This window comes from Lytechinus variegatus, chromosome 15 (genome assembly GCF_018143015.1).
Source record: "Lytechinus variegatus isolate NC3 chromosome 15, Lvar_3.0, whole genome shotgun sequence".
NCBI classification, from domain to species: domain Eukaryota; kingdom Metazoa; phylum Echinodermata; class Echinoidea; order Temnopleuroida; family Toxopneustidae; genus Lytechinus; species Lytechinus variegatus.
The window spans coordinates 1,047,475-1,065,927 of NC_054754.1; the positions used below are offsets into that span (position 1 = coordinate 1,047,475).

Sequence of the window (18,453 nt, forward strand, 5' to 3'; positions counted from 1 at the left end):
TTAACAAGTGGAATGCCTCTGGCCGTCTCACCTGCATCACGCGGTTCAATATAGCAGCAGTGCTCACTTTGAATACTACTCTAACTCGCACAAGATGTTCAGTGATACATGGTTACTCTTATTTCCCTTTTTTATGAACTAGACCACTAAACTTACAGAGATATGATGGTTATTCAACAAAAAACCCCAACATGGCCAAAGTTCATTGACCTTACATGACCTTTGACCTTGATCATGTGACCTGAAACTCGAACAGGATGTTCAGTGATACTTGATTACTCTTATGTACAAGTTTCATGAATCAGATCCATAAACTTTCAAAGTTATGATGGTAATTCAACAGATACACCCAATTCGGCCAAAGTTCATTGACCTTTGACCTTGGTCATGTGACCTGAAACGCGCACAGGATGTTCAGTGATACTTGATTACTCTAATGTCCAAGTTTAATGAACTAGACCAATAAACTTTCAAAGTTATGATGGTAATTCAACAGATACCCCCTATTCGGCCAAAGTTCATTGACCCAAAATGACCTTTGACCTTAATCATGAGACCTGAAACTTGCACAAAATTTTCAGTGATGCTTGATTACTATTATGTCCAAGTTTCATGAATCAGATCCATAAACTTTCAAAGTTATGATGGGAATTCAACAGATATCCCCAATTCGGCCAAAGTTCATTGACCCTAAATGACCTTTGACCTTGGTCATGTGACGTGAAACTCATGCAGGATGTTCAGTGATACTTGATTAACCTTATGTCCAAGTTTCATGAACTAGGTCCATATATTTTCTAAGTTATGATGACATTTCAAAAACTTAACCTCAGGTTAAGATTTCGATGTTGATTCCTCCAACATGGTCTAAGTTCATTGACCCTAAATGACCTTTGACCTTGGTCATGTGACATGAAACTCTAATAGGATGTTCAGTAATACTTGATTAACCTTATGGCCAAGTTTTATTAACTAGGTCCATATACTTTCTAAGTTATGACATCATTTCAAAAACTTAACCTCAGGTTAAGATTTGATGTTGACGCCGCCGCCGCCGCCGCCGTCGCCGTCGGAAAAGCGGCGCCTATAGTCTCACTTTGCTTCGCAGGTGAGACAAAAACTTGTATATTTATGGATATTTCGAGGGTAATTGGTGAGATTCAAAATGAGACTTGTGTACTTTTGTGAGAGTTACAATCATGTCTTACACTACGCAATACAAGTCAAATTCATGTACGTTATACTGGTAAGCAACTTTCGGGTATCTGGCATTGATTTTTCTACCTGCGTACCCGAGGCTTTCGGGCGGGACCCGGGTTTTAATCCCAGCCCTAGTCAGATGTCTGAGATTTGGCTTGTGAAAGTTGCAATGCATTATAGGTTGGCGCACACTCTGTGATTTTGATGCAATCAGATCTTGGTGCAATCGCATAGTGTGTGCTGGGCTTAATATATAATAGTTGAAAACATCTAACAAATGAATAAAATGTCCTGACCTCCTATGAGTCTCTTGATTGTGTCTACTACTTCAGTGCCATCTTGTAACCTCTCCTCAATGACAGTCACTCTCTCAGAGAAGGCACCTTCTAGGGCTGTCTTGTTCTCCTTCTCCAATCCTTTCAGGATTCCCAATGCTTCTGCAAGCATGTTGGTAAGGACACCCATCAGACTACGAAGTTCCGCCAGCTGCTCGTGGAGCCTTCCAATCTCCAGCTCCTGTGACCTGATCACCTCCTCACTGAAGGAGTTCTGCTTCTGGGTCTGGAGCTCAACCAGCTCAGATAGGAGCTCCTGGTTACGATCCCGAAGAGAGGCGTTTGCATCCATGACCTTCTCTAGCTGGCTTGTCACGTTCTCCAGATCCTGCTGGAGACGCTCAAATGCTGCTCGGTTGGCTACAAGTTCAAACCAAGGGTTCTGGTTAGAAGGATCACGGGATGGACTGGAAGGACGGCTCAATCCACCATTTTGAATACGGACTTGGAGCTTGCGGATTACATGGCGGCATCTCTTCAACTGCTTCTTCAGGACTGCCACTTGCTCTTTGAGTTCATCTGTGTCATTGGTCAAACCAAACCCAGAAAACGTTACATCAGCAGCACCCACACTCCTTTCTGATGGTGTCAAGCTTGCCGAAGACGTGCTGTCCCTGTCATCATCTGAACTAGGAATCTGTGACAGAGAAACGGCTGACAAACGTCTGTTTGCTTGAGCATAAGTAGATGCATTCAGCAGATTTGAGTCACTGCTGACACGCTTAGGAGTACCAGGTGCTGGTAAGCCCATATTATGTAGCTGTCGTCTGTAACGCTTGATGCGTTCTGCCTGTTGATGAACGGTGCCCTCAGTGGCATGAAGCTTGAGAGTAAGAGCTTTGAATCTTCTCTTTGTTGCATTCATCTCCAACTGTGCCTTTTCAAGCTGCTTATGTAATGAAGGAGGCATGACTACCTCACAAGAACTTGAAGCACCTCTCACTGATCTTGTCCTCCTGGTATTAGCTGTTTCATCATTAGATACTTGTTCCTGGTCCTGTGCAGAGTTCAGCTCTTTGCGCAAGCGTTCAATTTCCTTTGCCATATCTACAATCAACTCTGGATTAAATTCTCTCTCCTGTCCATCCGCTCCTGATCCATTGAGACGGATATGCCTCTTCAGAAGCTCAATCAAGTTCTGTGCTTTGTCCAATTTCTTCTGGAGAAGTGCGACCTGCACACCATCTGCTGAAGCACCCGCCGTTTGTCCATATTTGTTCTGGGTATCCTGTTGTCTCCCTTGCGCACGTTCTACGGCTTCCTGTAGCTGAGAAGCAAGATGTTCATTCTCTAACTTAAGATTATCAACAAGGTCTCTGCCAGAGTCTGGAGGGGATTCAGGACCAATGCCAAGGTGGTGACGAAGAGCAGCATTTTGCTGTTCAGCTGCTTGTAGTTTGTGATTCTCCTCCTCCAAAAGTGCTTTGGCTTGATCAAGCTGTTGTTTCAAGATAGGAACTACATGGTCCCCTGAAAAGTAAACATAAAAAATTGATCGATTGTCACTTTCTGCTTCAAGTCCACTAAAGTCAACATATATCATTGAAAATATTAGATTTGCTATGGTAAAACATTGTAAATACAGAAATAGAAAATGAATAATCATATTTCTACACAACACTTATCTTTCATTCATTCTGCCTTTTAATTCAATTTACAGAAAGATTTATGCAAAAGTGAAATTGACATGGAAAATATCTTTAATAATATGTAAATAGAGTAATGTTAGTCCAAATTTGTTTTTAAAATCAGATTATTCAATGCAAAGTGAATAACTACAGCAGCTAATTGTCTAAATTCTGGTTAATCCTGATTAACAAAATCATGTGTAAACTGCGCTTTATGAAACAGGCCTAGGACTCTTCAAATTAATCATAATTCATAAACTGAATTGAAGTGGAATTATCTCATTACCTGAGCTATCGCTGCTTGCTTGGTTGAGTAAAGCTGCATCCAGCTGATGTTTCAGTGTGGTATTATGTCTCTCGCTTTCCCTTAGTTTCATCCTTAGCCCTGTCAGATCTTTCTGAAGTCCAGAGATAACCTGAGGATCACCATCGGTCTCCTGTCCAGGAACACTCCTCAGGCTCTCTAGCTCTTCCCGCTCAATACGCTTCTCAAGGGACTGATAACGCCTCTTGGCATCCTTGAGCTTGGAACGTAGATCTGCCACCTCTCGCTGAAGTTCCTCACGGGTGGCAGCGGTTGGATCAGTAAGGTCATGTCCAGGGATGCTCCTCAAGCTCTCAAGCTCTTCTCTCTCCAACCGCTTCTCAAGGGTTTGTTGCCTCTGTTTGGAGTCCTTGAGCAAAGAACGGAGCTCCGTCACTTCTCTCTGGAGATCTTCTTTGGTAGCAGCAGTGGGAAATGAAAGTTCTTCAAGGCTCAGACTGGGCTGAGGAACTGGAATGTAAAGGCCAGTGTCTTGGGAGAAGAGAGGTGGCGGTTGTATGCTCTCAGGATCATGACCAACTCCAAAGCTTCTGCGCTGTGCCTCACTAGCTGTGGTGATAGTTGGCGAAATATCTATGACAAAGCAAACAAGGGCAAACAAATGTTCTACATCAATTGTTCTTAAAATTTGAACAAAGTATTAGAACTGGTTTTATGATGCAGACCAAAACAAATGGCAGATTTTCAGGCATGTTCTATTCCTAAAATAAATTTAACTTTATATTTAAACAAGCTTCATTAATATTTTCAAAATATTGATAGAATGCTGATGTACTCACCATTGCTATCACTGCCGACTCCGCTACCTACACCACTTGTCGTTGAGGATTGGACAGCACCTTGCCTATCAATAACTACATGAAGGTGATTGTCATTTCTCCTACCCATGCCTTCTTCAATCTGTCGTCTCAAGGTCTGCATGGCAGCCAGTTCTGCCCCAAGGACATCCCTAAGGCTATTCCTGTCTCTATCATCATGGGATGCCCCTCTGGTGCTTGAAGTCTCACTCTGGTGGGTGATGTTGACATTGAGGGGAAGGTTGGCATGGAGCGCGCTGGTAAGACGACTAAGCTCTCGGATTTGCTCTTGCATGAGCTGTTGAAGCTATGAAAATGCATTTTAAAAAAATGTATCCACTTCAATTTTTCACAATATTGAGAATTTTAAGTATTTGAAATTTTAAACAGAGTTTAGGCTGATGTCAAAAAGCTTGATGATCATTTGGCATTTTTTATTCAAGATTATAATTCATGACTCATGTTCAACAAAACTTTTTAAGTATTCCTATTAGTCTTGTGACAAATAAATCCATCAAATCCAATAAAAGCCTTGGGTAAATGTGTATATTGTCAAAGTCTTTAATTTTTCTAGAAATGTTAGATATACTATTCATCCATAATTTTGAGGTTGTAAACTAAAATCTATTAAACTTCTCACCTGCTTTGACCTAACATTAAACATTTGGCCCCTACCACCCATCCCAATAAAAACTTGGTCTGAACTAGCCCAGTAAAAAAACGCTGAAGATATCAAACAGTTTCAGAAGTAGACAAACTCCAAGAAAATTAAGTGAATGTAAACTTATTATATTACCTGTTCTGAAGAGTCACTTCCTCTGGGAGATTGGTCATCATCTCTTACTCTGTTGATCTCCAACTTAAGCTCCTAGAACAAATACATGTAAGCGACAGAGGGGAGCATTAGTTGTTACTTGAAAAAGAATATGCATACATAAAAAAATAAATAAAACATAATGACAGGTCTGGAATCAACATTTACTGAAAGATTTTAAACCTAGCTCCTTGAATGAACTCCAAACAGATCAAAGATTTTAAACCTAGCTCCTTGAATGAACTCCAAACAGATCAAAGATTTTAAACCTAGCTCCTTGAATGAACTCCAAACAGATCAAAGATTTTAAACCTAGCTCCTTGAATGAACTCCAAACAGATTAAAGATTTTAAACCTAGCTCCTTGAATGAACTCCAAACAGATCAAAGATTTTAAACCTAGCTCCTTGAATGAACTCCAAACAGATCAATGACATTGTGTTATTTTAAATGGAATCAGTAGACTGAACACTTGATTACATTCATCACTATGTACAATCAACCTTACCATCAATTACTAAGCTTCATGTAACAGGTCCCAGGTTGAAAGAGAATCTCCCCTATAAATCTAAACAAAGATACCCATAATGCCACTATCACAACGGTGAAACTAACTCCATACCAATTAAAGAATGTCATATCATCAGTCAGGTTAAAATCAGTTTCATTGGTATGAATGACTGTAACATATGACAGGAATCAATTATCTCTAGAGTTTGGTGCAGATAAACCTTTATTTGAATAAAATGATCTTACCTTGATAAGACTATCTTTGATTCTACCAGCATTGTTGAGCTCATTGATCCGATCTCCCTTGGCTTGAAGTTCATCTTCAAGTTCCAAGATCCTCCTGCGAAGCTTGGCCTACATATTTTAGATTAATATAAGAATATACATTATGTTTATGATCAAACCGCATCTACAACTTTTGTAAAAAAAATTATATGAATTATATACAAGTATCCTCCCACATCCAATCTTACAAAAGCGCAATGGTTGAAAATTTTTGATCAGTTGATGCTCGGTGAAAATTTGAATTTCAAATTTGAGATTATCAAGGATCCTCTTTCAATGTTTTTATATTTCTTTTAAAAGGGCCAATGAAATCCTTATCTTACAAGTTTAGCAATTGTATATCAAAAAGTTATGAACAAAGATGATAACCAGAAAATTTTACATGCTTGAGAAGTGGTTTTATGTCATAAGGAAGAAAATTACTTTCATTTTGGTAAGGATCCCAATCAAGCCCAAATGAATAGTATCCACTTTACTACAGTATCTAGTACATGTTTAAACTGCAAAATTTGACGGAAAAAAACTTTTTTGTTCCTCTTTATAAAGATAAATGGGACTTACAGCATTCTGCTTGGCCAATTTCTCTGCTTCTTGCTCATCTTGCAGAGACTCTAAGGATTCCCTGTAAAGTAAAAAGGAAAAGACAATGAAAAGAAAGTAAATATTAATTTAGAAACACCAATTCAAACAAGCAAGGAAAAGGGAGTTAAATGTGTAGTCTGAACATAACCAACAAAACTTAACCCAAATTACAAACTATTATGATAAACTCAACCCAACTTACAAACTATTATGATAAACTCAACCCAACTTACAAACTATTATGATAAACTCAACCCAACTTACAAACTATTATGATAAACTCAACCCAACTTACCAACTATTATGATAAACTCAACCCAACTTACAAACTATTATGATAAACTCAACCAAACTTTCCAACTATTATGATAAACTCAATCCAACTTACAAACTGAACAAAAGCTTTGCATTTGTTCAGTAATTATGTTTCCATCAATATGATTTCTTTTTTCTCTTTTTCTTTCCTGTAATACATGCATGTACGCATATAGTAAGTCGACTATAATTTCTTCATTTCCAAGGGGATCCACAATTTTACAAGCTTTGCTTTTTAGTGGTTCCCCCTCATTTCCATTTCCATTTTACAGAAGGGCATTCTTACTTCGTAAAAAACAACAACAGTATAATATAGAGATATTATACTGTTGTTGTTTTTTACGAAGTATGAATGCCCTTCTGTAAAATTGTACTTGATTTGTATTGTTTTATATTACTTTGTATTATGTTTTGAATGGAAATGAAATAAAAGAATTGAATTGAATTGAAACTATTATGATAAACTCAACCTAACTTACCAACTATTATGATAAACTCAACCCAACTTACAAACTATTATGATAAACTCAACCCAACTTACAAACTATTATGATAAACTCAACCCAACTTACAAACTATTATGATAAACTCAACCCAACTTACCAACTATTATGATAAACTCAATTGACATACCTGCTGACCTCTTCCATACCATCTATTTTTGTTTTAGCAATATTATCTAAAATAATCGTTCAAGACAACTACTTTTTTGCAACAGTTTTTTTCTGAGCGCAAAATAGGAACAAATACATCGCTGTGGAATATTAAATCAATGTGTAGAATACTTATGCCATTCTGAGCATAAGACAAAAAGTTTAAGGGTGGCCAGTACAGTTGAGCAAATGAAAAAAAAAATCTTGGCAGACAATTCCAATGCATAATGTAATTTAATAAACTCTTTTTTTCAACTCACTTTGCTTTGGCTAACAGTTTGTTCTTGTTGTTCAGATCTTCCTTGAGTGAAGTTACATAATCTTCATCAGGTTTCTGAGATCTCAGCCTTGCTAACAAATCTATCAAGAATAAAACACACAATTAAAACAACAAGTGGAATGCCTCTGGCCGTCTCACCTGCATCACACGGTTCAATATAGCAGCAGTGCTGACTTTGAACACTACTCTAACTCGCACAAGATGTTCAGTGATACATGGTTACTCTTATGTCCACTTTTTATGAACTAGACCAATAAACTTACAGAGATATGATGGTTATTCAACAAAAAAACCCAACATGGCCAAAGTTCATTGACCTTACATGACCTTTGACCTTGATCATGTGACCTGAAACTCGAACAGGATGTTCAGTGATACTTGATTACTCTTATGTACAAGTTTCATGAATCAGATCCATAAACTTTCAAAGTTATGATGGTAATTCAACAGATACACCCTATTCGGCCAAAGTTCATTGACCTTTGACCTTGGTCATGTGACCTGAAACGCGCACAGGATGTTCAGTGATACTTGATTACTCTAATGTCCAAGTTTAATGAACTAGACAAATAAACTTCTAAAGTTATGATGGTAATTCAACAGAAACCCCCGATTCGGCCAAAGTTCATTGACCCTAAATGACCTTTGACCTTAATCATGAGACCTGAAACTTGCACAAAATTTATAGTGATGCTTGATTACTATTATGTCCAAGTTTCATGAATCAGATCCATAAACTTTCAAAGTTATGATGGGAATTCAACGGATATCCCCAATTCGGCCAAAGTTCATTGACCCTAAATGACCTTTGACCTTGGTCATGTGACGTGAAACTCATGCAGGATGTTTAGTGATACTTGATTAAGCTTATGTCCAAGTTTCATGAACTAGGTCCATATATTTTCTAAGTTATGATGACATTTCAAAAACTTAACCTCAGGTTAAGATTTCGATGTTGATTCCTCCAACATGGTCTAAGTTCATTGACCCTAAATGACCTTTGACCTTGGTCATGTGACATGAAACTCTAATAGGATATTCAGTAATACTTGATTAACCTTATGGCCAAGTTTTATTAACTAGGTCCATATATACTTTCTAAGTTATGATGTCATTTCAAAAACTTAACCTCAGGTTAAGATTTGATGTTGACGCCGCCGCCGTCGGAAAAGCGGCGCCTATAGTCTCACTTTGCTTCGCAGGTGAGACAAAAATCCATCAAAAATAGAACAAATAATATGAATTTCTAAATACATCCATTCATCCAGCCCGTTGACAACTTGAATTCTGTAATAACATATATAGCTCTTTTACAGGTACTATCCCAGTAGATCAATGGCTTCGCAAATATTTCATATCTATCATAATGATCACGTACACAGTATAAAACACCTTACAAACATGAGCGGTAACAGAATATATTCTAAATCATTTTGAACTTTGTTTATGATGCTCAACTGATCTTTTGAAATGTTACCACTAATGAGTGGCCAACATGAATATCTAGTAGAGCAAATTGTTAAGCTCATTGTAACAACACAGAAAGGCACTACACCAATTAATCAATGGATTAAATTGAAAGCTGTGGATGTAGAAAAAGTTAATCAAATAACACTTTTATTACATACCTGTAAGTTTTTCTATCTCTCGATTTAATCTGTCATTTTCATCCTTGAGTCTGGTCATCTCTGCATTATGTGATGGACTTGGTGAAGCTCTCACAGCCGACTGCTGCATTTCAAGAAACAAACGATCTTTCTCCCGCCCACTCTCAAGAAGTTTCTATTAATAAAAGCAGACATTTAACATAACTGCCAGTTACATGTACAATCTAAAAAGGAGTCCAAACAGAATCCAATCAAATTGACCCTCAAGTGTTTATATGTATAAATAGAAGATATATGCCAAATGATTCTTAAAGAATGTCGTTCATGAGAAATGTCACGCTACTTGTCTTGCTCCCAAGCAATAGTAATACAGTGTACCAGTGTCTTTGGTATGATCATTTTCCTGTTTAGATTTCATGATTTTACAGTTAGGTTTAGGTAAACAAATCAGATCTAGATCTACCATGTCATTTTGATAAGACTTTCTCATGATATCATTGTTGACGGGGACCTAAAAAGATACTTGGCTGGAGGGTTTGAAGCTTAATTGGCCTTTTTTCTGGTTGTTGGAGGTTAGGGCAGTTATTGAAGAAGTTTGTCATCAAGGAAAGTTGCTTGGAATGATTTCAGTTACCATAGTAGCATATCTTTAAACCAACCAAATTGAAATATTGACTGTAATTTCCAAATATGATAGCAGTTTCAATATTCAAGAAAAGCTACGAGAACCATCAACTCATGGAATAAACAATCAATAAATTTATTTAAGTGTGGTTGAACAAAAAATAGTGCACATAGTATTATTGTCAAAATGATAGAATGTATCTAAATTTATTATTTTTACACCTGCATGTATAACACAGCTTTAACACACAGACATATGTGTTTCATAAAGCTGGTCATAACTTGTAAATGATTTTATGACCAATTACCCTTTCTTATGGTACATGATAATACCTACATAGCTGACTTGGCAACAAAGATCATGTTCCATCCTGTGTAACTTAACAGTTTTGTGAAACACCAACCTTGTATACAAATCAATCATTATTCCTTTTACTCGTCATAAAATTTCATGCATACTTCTAACTTCATTCAGACTAAACCTCTTTTGTTCAGGTTTCATTTTGTCCCACAGGCTCGAATGTTCATCTGGGCTAATCATTGCTTTCTCTAATTCCTGCTTGGTTATTAGCCATAGTGAAAATAAGACAAACCAAACTGGATATTGGATGAACAGGTAATAAGGCCAAAAGGAAAATAGACTTAATAGTTAAGTAGATGAACTGGTTGAGGACAAAATGAAGTTTCTAGCTAGAGACCAAGTAAGGATGTACCACACACAGGAACGACAGACAATAAATATACATGATCTAAACAGAATCATTATGATGAATAAGTGTACAATTGAAACATACCTCTATTGTCTTGTCTTTCTCGGATAAGGCATTTCTCATCTTACCAAGGAGGGCGCCCTGCTCATGGTCAGCTCTTGCAAGTGTTTCTTCTGCATTCTATATTAGGAATTAGCAAAGAATAAAACAATATCTTTTTACCTCCACTAGTCCTCATAATATTTAGGCACATGGAGGTCATCATTCATTCATTCATTCATTCATTCATTCAAGGCCCAATGCCACTCATGAATGCTGTCTCCTGCAATGTATGTAGAAATGCATGTTTTATAAGAAAGTGACTTGTGGTTGGGTTGAAACCTATAACAGACCAGTGACTGACTAATATTGACTTGTATTGGACTGTGATCTGACACACTACTAACCTGTAGTTCATATTCCTTCTCATTAACCTGCCTCTGTAGATCTCTCAATGCATTGCTCTTATCAACAAGTGCTCTGTTGTATCTATCATTCAGCTCCTGTAATAGAACATGAAGGAAAGCTTGACAAACACAAATCCACTCAATTCCAATTTATGAGCTTAAAAGGATTAATATCTACATGTACTTCATTTAGCTTCACATCATGAAATAATAATATATATGATTTGTGTAGCGCACGTTTCGGCCTTGCTACATGCTCAAGGCGCTCCTATATTACCCCGGCTAAGCTAGTCTACCGATTCCGGTGCGCACAGCTTTTTGAGGAATAACTTCCTGCCGGTACCCATTTTCCTTGCCTGGGTTGAGTGCAGCACAATGTGGGTAAATTTCTTGCTCAAGGAAAACACGCCTTGGCTTGGAATCGAACCCATGCCCTTCAGATTGAAAGACAAGAGTCTTAACCACTAGACCATGACGCCCCCATTCGTGTTTCAAGATATCCAAAAGCTATAAGACATAAAATAATGAACAGTGATTATCTGTTCATAACTATGAAAGATGAAGTCCCAAATCATTGTTAGCATGTAACAGCAACTTGCAATATGCAGAATGTGACTTTTAAGTCACATTCTGAAAGTAGAAAGCTAGGCTCTGTATCATAAAGCTTAGCAAATTTATCATATTTCAACTTATAGAAACTGAAATTCAATCAATCACCAAGCTTTGTTACAGGGAAAGAGTGGAAACGATCCTGTCTCTAATAGCAATGAAATAAACCATTCTAAATATACATCCATGTAATTACTGGGGGTATTCTTGTAATATAACTGCATGGGGAAGGTGCAAGGTCCACAATTTGAACATTAGGACATCTTCTTGAGGTGGCAACTATCACAGTTGGGCTGAAGATATAAATAAGTCCATGTAAGGATCAGGGTTCTAGCCAGGTAAAATATGGAGAGGTTAAGGTGCAAATGAAGGCAAGAACAACAAAACAATTAATGCATGCAAATTTGCATTGTACAAAATCTAAGACTATGCTAATTTGATGGATGATCAACCAAGTACATATTTCAGCAAATTTTAGTTTATTTTTCAGAAAATTTGTACCAGGTGGCACATTTTAACCCAATTTTAACCCAAGAGCGGGACAGAAATTTGCCTTGCCGACCAGCACCACCTGGCGTGGCTAGAACCCTGCTGATTCATTCTGTAAAAATTAAGACACACACAGTGAAATAATGCTTGAAACATCACAATATAACATTGAGTTACCTTAATTTGTGTGTCTTTGTCCCTGATGGTTTGTAAAAGATCTTGTGTGGCTTTCTCATTGGCTGCAGCTACTTGAGCACGCTCACTAACAATATCCTGTATCAAACAATTAATTAAAATGTAATTTTCCTACATATGTCCTTTTTGGGGGGGTGGTTGTAAATTAGAGTACATGGGGATAAAATGAGAGTACATGAGTGAGTAATGATACATTTTTATTGTTGGAAACAAATCCGAATTAAAAATCCTCTGAAAATTCATTTTGCCAAATTTATTGTGACCCGGCAGCCACTGAGCAGCGCCAAATCAACATTGCTCTAACCCTTTGAATACCGAACAGAGTAGCAGCAACTCTCATATTTTGGTCTGATGCAGCCATGGCTTGCCTCCGTTGTCAGGTGGATGCTCTACCAACTGAGCCAATACACACCGATTAAGATACACTCCACTATATTACCGGTGTCCCTATCTTGTGCTAAATTAGATACCCCAAATTTTGCAGTACAATGTCATATGGCCCTTATATGAAGAATAAATCATCCATACAAATTCTTGTTAAAAAAGGGAATTTGAATCTTAATAGATCTGATTCCAACTGCACCTGATTGAAATGAAACAAGTAGCAAAAATGGATCATGAAACATCCATAAAAGTGTGCCTATTTTACAATTAGTTACACCACTCAGCCCTTTTAGCTACAATGTCTTTAAATCATTCATAGTTGCATCTCTACAGAATCCACAAAACAATAATTTACAGGAAAATCCCACAATGCTCACTTCCAATTGTTTGTCTTTGTCTCTTAGTCGTTCATTTAGCTGTTGAATGGCTACATTTTGAGCTGCTCCGTTACGCTCTCTATTCTTGTTTTGAGTATCTCTCTCTTCCTCAAGCTCTCTCTCCTTGCTAGCGATGGCTGACTGCAGACGACTGATTATTGCATCTTTCTCACCAAGTGATCGGTGATGGTTATCTTCAGCATCCTGACCAGATGATAAAATAACAATCAAATCAATTTTTACACATGTATAAATATAGCTTATTTGTGATTGAAAATAATAGTTGAAGACAATGATGATTGTATCTTTCTCCCCAAGGCACCAGTGCTGGTTATTATCTGAATACTTACCAAAAGGGTTAAGAATCAAACCATTCTATGACTGAATCATGTCATGTTATAGTCTTTCTACACAGTTATGATTTATTTGTGATTGATATGTTGATTGCATCTTTCTCGCCAAGGCTGATTATCTTCCACGATTGTCCACATATACGAGTGCATATTTGCAAATCGTCCCCCAAAATACTAACAAATGCTAAGATTTTTAGTAACTTACGTGGTTGGCTTTATTTAGAGCCTTGACACTGTCCGAGAGTTGTTTGTTCTTGTTGTCCAAATCCTTCATTTTAGCCTCCAGTTCCTAAGGAATATAAAGATAACATTTCAAAATAAATTTGGTGAAAATGTCTTTTTATCATCTTTCCTTTCAACTCCTTAGCATCTTTTCAGAGATTTGATATCTGTTCCTGCATTCAGTTCAATGTCACGCATCCACAAACATCTCTCCTCCCCTTCTCTGTTTCCCCACTCCAGCCTCCCCTTGCTTCATACTCACCCCTAATCTATTAGCATCTTCCATCATATCACCATTAGCCTTCTCAAGGTCTCTTTGATGATCTCTAAGACTGTGTTTCAATGCTCTTAATTCAGCCTCCTTAGCATCAACAGCCTTTATTTTCTCTTCATTTGCCTCCTAAAATATACAAAAGAGGATTGTTACCACAACAGCCATCATTTTTATGATAATTACATCTTCAGGCAGCAATTTCTGGATTAAAAATAATACAAATTTCACTAAGGTTGTAATCATATGTCCTACATATTTCATGAATATGTCACGGTTTGACAAGGTGATAACATCTGTGAAGGTTGAATTTACACCTAAACAGAAATTTTCACAAGCACCCACAAAAATAATCTAAGTCCTCTTTGAAAATAAACATACAGTCTGAAACAATAACAAAAAATTGTAAAAGCATAAAATGCTAATATAAGCTTTGTGTATTTTTCAAAATGTGATCACAGTGATATTTCATGAATATTACAGCTTTATTTGAATAAAAAAATCCATGAATTGTGTGTAGACAAGCCATAACCTAGCGACCATGATAATAATATATTTGTATGACTCTAGGAACTACACTTTATATAGTTCTTAGAAAAGTTATTGTCAGAATTAGCTGAGTAAAAGAGGAGTATCATTTTGATTTAGTTTGGACAAGATTTCTCTGTAAGTACTGCTATCTGTACTTACCTGTATGGCTTTATCCCTGTCTGCTAGCTTATCTCTTAGATCTTGTAAAATGCTTTCTGTTGACGCCTGCTGAGCCTGAATAAAAAGAAAATATTTTGGTTAATTTACAAATTTATTCTTCCTGACTAATATTAGAAAGAACATCTGCTTTAAAAAAAAACAGAAATGTAACATGACTAAGCAAAATTATATTAATGATCAGAAAGAAATTTTGTGAGGATAGGTACATGTATATTATTTTTCTCTTTGTTTTTCCCTTTTCTTCCCTTCATCATTTTCCTGCTCCTTATCCCTTTCTCTTATCTTTTATTTTTTCTAGTTCCTTCCCCTTTAACTACAATTGTATTACATGCATTTTAAACACAAGACCACACCTAACATGAAGACATTACTGACTGGGGAGTATTTTTGTGCTACTACATGTCTAAAATGATGTCATTATCCAAGCCAAATCCATGTTTAAGTTGATTTAAAAATAAAACAAAATAAAAATGAAAACAAACATAACGCTGACAATTACACAAAGTAATGGAAATATGGTACATGTTCAGTACAGATAAGCATTAATAGCACCATTAAAACCCAATAAACATATTCACACTGAAAACTGAACACTAAATTTCAGCAATCTAAACCATAATGAGACAGAATGAGATTTCAAAATAGAGTGCACAATGAATATGATACAAGCACATTACAGAATGTATTCATACAATCTAACTACAAATAAATTCTAATGTGAATATGCTCACCAATATCCCAAAAGAATATACATGTTCTGTATACAGACAGCAGTGTACATTGACCATGCAGGGTACTATGTATATGATGGATCAGAATGTTTGCACTAAAGTGAATACTTCCAGTAATTTGAATATTAAGTAGGAACATGACTGTTTCAAGTGTAAACAATAGCCCTCCAAGAAAACAAACATAGATTAAAAATATACATGTGCATGGGGATGAATATCTTGTAAATGGCAGGCAATATTTTGCAGGATGAAAAGAGGCATATTGGGTGTAAAAACAGGAATTTTGAATTAAATTCATCTAATCAATTTTGCTTTTCCATACATGTATATCAATTTTCAAAAAATGGGAGCAAAATGTTTATCCACAGAAAAAGAAACATTAACAAACACCAACTAGCTTTGAGTAAAAGGGCGTAAAAACAGCATACATATATAGTCCAGTCAATCTAGCCAGAATAGGGGGGTGACCCGCCACTAATTGCAACACTTGATTTTCCACTGCAATGCTTTCCAGGAAGGTCCCCTTAACAACATACTAAAAGTCCCAAAAAATCCAAGGTGTGGAAATTTATGAAATTTGCATATTATGCAAATAAGCCATAAAAAATTAGAAAAATAAGGAAAATAGTCCAAAAATTACAAATTAAGTGTCCAAAACAATTTCATTTGAGCGAAAAGTAATGATAAATAACTGTATTCAATGTTTTTATTCAAAAGCGCCAGCGAATCTACCTAATTTGCATATTATGCAAATAAGCATCCTTATATGGAAAAAATGTTAAGATATTGTGATTGTTCTCATATAGACTGCTTGAAAACATTTCATTTATGTAGACATATTTGCTACTATCACTAAGCATGAGAATTTATCACAATGCCTGAAAATTAATTTGCATATTATGCAAATTAGCCATTAAAAAAGAAAATAAGGAAAATAACACAAATATTATAAATTAAATAAATTAAATGTCAAAAGCAAGCAATTCGAACAAAATTTCACGATGAATAAATAAGTACAATGTTTTTATTTTAAAAAGCTAGCCAATCTGCCTCATTTGCATATTATGCAAATAAGTATCCATATATGGAAAATGTCAAGAAATTTTGATTTTCTCACATTGACTGTTGTTCAAATCAATATGCTGCTATCACTAAGCATGCATACTTATCATAATATGATTTGTATTTAAGGTAAAATACTGGAAATGTGTTCTTCACGTCCTAAAGCCATGTTGTTAGTCTGACAAGATGATGGGATTGGCAAGAATAAACCACAGTATTTGAAATTGGTGAGTAGTTTGATAGAGCTAAAGTCCGTTTCTTATATGGATGGGAACGGCAGAAGGAAGGCCAAGAAAAGGAAACTTATGGCAGGTGAGATCTGATGAGTAGTCTCATTAAGAAGTGTAGCAGAGATTCCATCTGGCCTAGTAGCTTCAGGTTGCAGGTTGTTTTGTTTAACATTTTCTTCAGTAGTTTGGGCTACACCCGCTTGACTAAAAAATATGTTTCCTGGCCATGCCTGGGTCAGAACAAGGTTCCAGATCATCTTGATCAGTGGTAAATACTAATACTAAAAACCAGTTGTCTTCCAATGTAGTCATAGCATGATAACATGATATTAGGGGCTTTCAACATGTTACAGCCTGGATCATTGCCAATCCGGTCAACAAATGGTGACCATTCTATGGTCCTAGTGTAGCAATTCTGAGCTTCACCTTACTGATGCTTTAGGGGCTCAACATGCGCAAGCCTTCCTATAAAACTCTTTTTCTGACACATCTTATGTCCAGCGTCTAATTGAGACATCTTGTGTCGGAAGAAGACATTGGTAATGGTTTGGTTCTTGCCAAAGTCCTCTTGATTAACATTCAATCTCCTATGCTCGACTTGTCGGATTTCAGTAGAGAGAGTTGTATGATTGTCCAAAGTAGATGTGCATGACACTATGAAAGTCAGCATTCCTCCAGACTAACATCCTCAGTCGTACCATGATTTCTGACAGGTTTATTCCTCTGTATACTCACAGTATACCAATGAGTAACACAAAGTGGCAAACAAATCCTGGAATGGGTACACACTGTTTAATCATTGTTGGATGGTATTTGATGGGGACGTGAAGGGTGATCCGTTATGTTGTGTCCTCAATAATCTGGTTTAGTCCTTCATCCGTTAACGTCTGCTTGGTTGTTCATTGTCTCACTGAAGAATTTCCATTTGCCATAAATATCAGGAAATTGATATCATTTGCATACGATTTGCTTAGAAACTATAGCTACAATATTTGGAGATAGTTGCCATTCTTAGGACATTCATCAATTTAGAGGAAAGAACAGAATATGGATGCTTCATCCTGAAGCAGCAACTGGATTCAGCAAGAACATCTAATCATGATTCCTGTATCTGGGAATGATGTCTATATACACTTTAAGCCTTTATCATGACTTTATGAATGGCTTTCATGTTGCTCGTATGGGCAAATGCTCATTGGTACTCTTATAAACCATGCCCAGAGATCTCGTGATTCAAGCAAGTACTCATATTCACCACCAAGACAAGTGGTGTGCTACAAGGACCAAATATTCGAAGCTAACGAGATTTTGTTTGTACTGGGTGTGACTTCTTGTGCTGATCACTTGACAATCAAGGAGCATGCTAGCGTGGACTATACTAGCAAGAAAAGCAAAGACTCTACCAAGTCAAGGAGAGAGCAAGACTTGGATAGAAATATGAAGCATTCAAACAGTGGGACCCATGTAGAACTGACTCATTGCACAATATGAGCATAGAGCTATTAACAGAGCTCCATGATATGAGTGAGGTATCTGCTCCGGTGGTAACTGCTCATGAAAAAAGTCAATATCAACCAAGCAAGGTCATCAAGGTTACACATAATCTACGTGGAATTTTAGAGGAAAATATCACAAGTTTACTTGATTATTATTTTATAACATGACGGATGCTTATTTGCATAACATGTACATTCCACTTCAGATATAGA

At 36.6% G+C, this 18,453-nt stretch overlaps 1 protein-coding gene across 6 annotated transcripts in view; it reads right to left on the reverse strand.

Annotated features, from left to right (window-relative positions):
- LOC121428551 (myomegalin-like) overlaps positions 1 to 18,453 on the reverse strand; it is a 91,470-nt gene that overhangs the window by 11,597 nt on the left and 61,420 nt on the right. For 5 of the 6 annotated variants that reach the window (XM_041625251.1, XM_041625250.1, XM_041625249.1 and 2 more), the window contains 15 exons: positions 14,701 to 14,775; positions 14,002 to 14,139; positions 13,723 to 13,806; positions 13,165 to 13,368; positions 12,386 to 12,481; positions 11,111 to 11,206; positions 10,749 to 10,844; positions 9,352 to 9,505; positions 7,704 to 7,803; positions 6,455 to 6,515; positions 5,855 to 5,962; positions 5,082 to 5,153; positions 4,268 to 4,592; positions 3,450 to 4,061; positions 1,497 to 3,005 (listed from right to left, as the gene is read on the reverse strand). In XM_041625251.1, coding sequence (XP_041481185.1) covers positions 1,497 to 3,005; positions 3,450 to 4,061; positions 4,268 to 4,592; positions 5,082 to 5,153; positions 5,855 to 5,962; positions 6,455 to 6,515; positions 7,704 to 7,803; positions 9,352 to 9,505; positions 10,749 to 10,844; positions 11,111 to 11,206; positions 12,386 to 12,481; positions 13,165 to 13,368; positions 13,723 to 13,806; positions 14,002 to 14,139; positions 14,701 to 14,775 — 3,730 coding nt within the window. The remainder of the gene's footprint in view (positions 1 to 1,496; positions 3,006 to 3,449; positions 4,062 to 4,267; positions 4,593 to 5,081; positions 5,154 to 5,854; positions 5,963 to 6,454; positions 6,516 to 7,703; positions 7,804 to 9,351; positions 9,506 to 10,748; positions 10,845 to 11,110; positions 11,207 to 12,385; positions 12,482 to 13,164; positions 13,369 to 13,722; positions 13,807 to 14,001; positions 14,140 to 14,700; positions 14,776 to 18,453) is intronic. The other variant, XM_041625252.1, reaches the window with a different exon arrangement.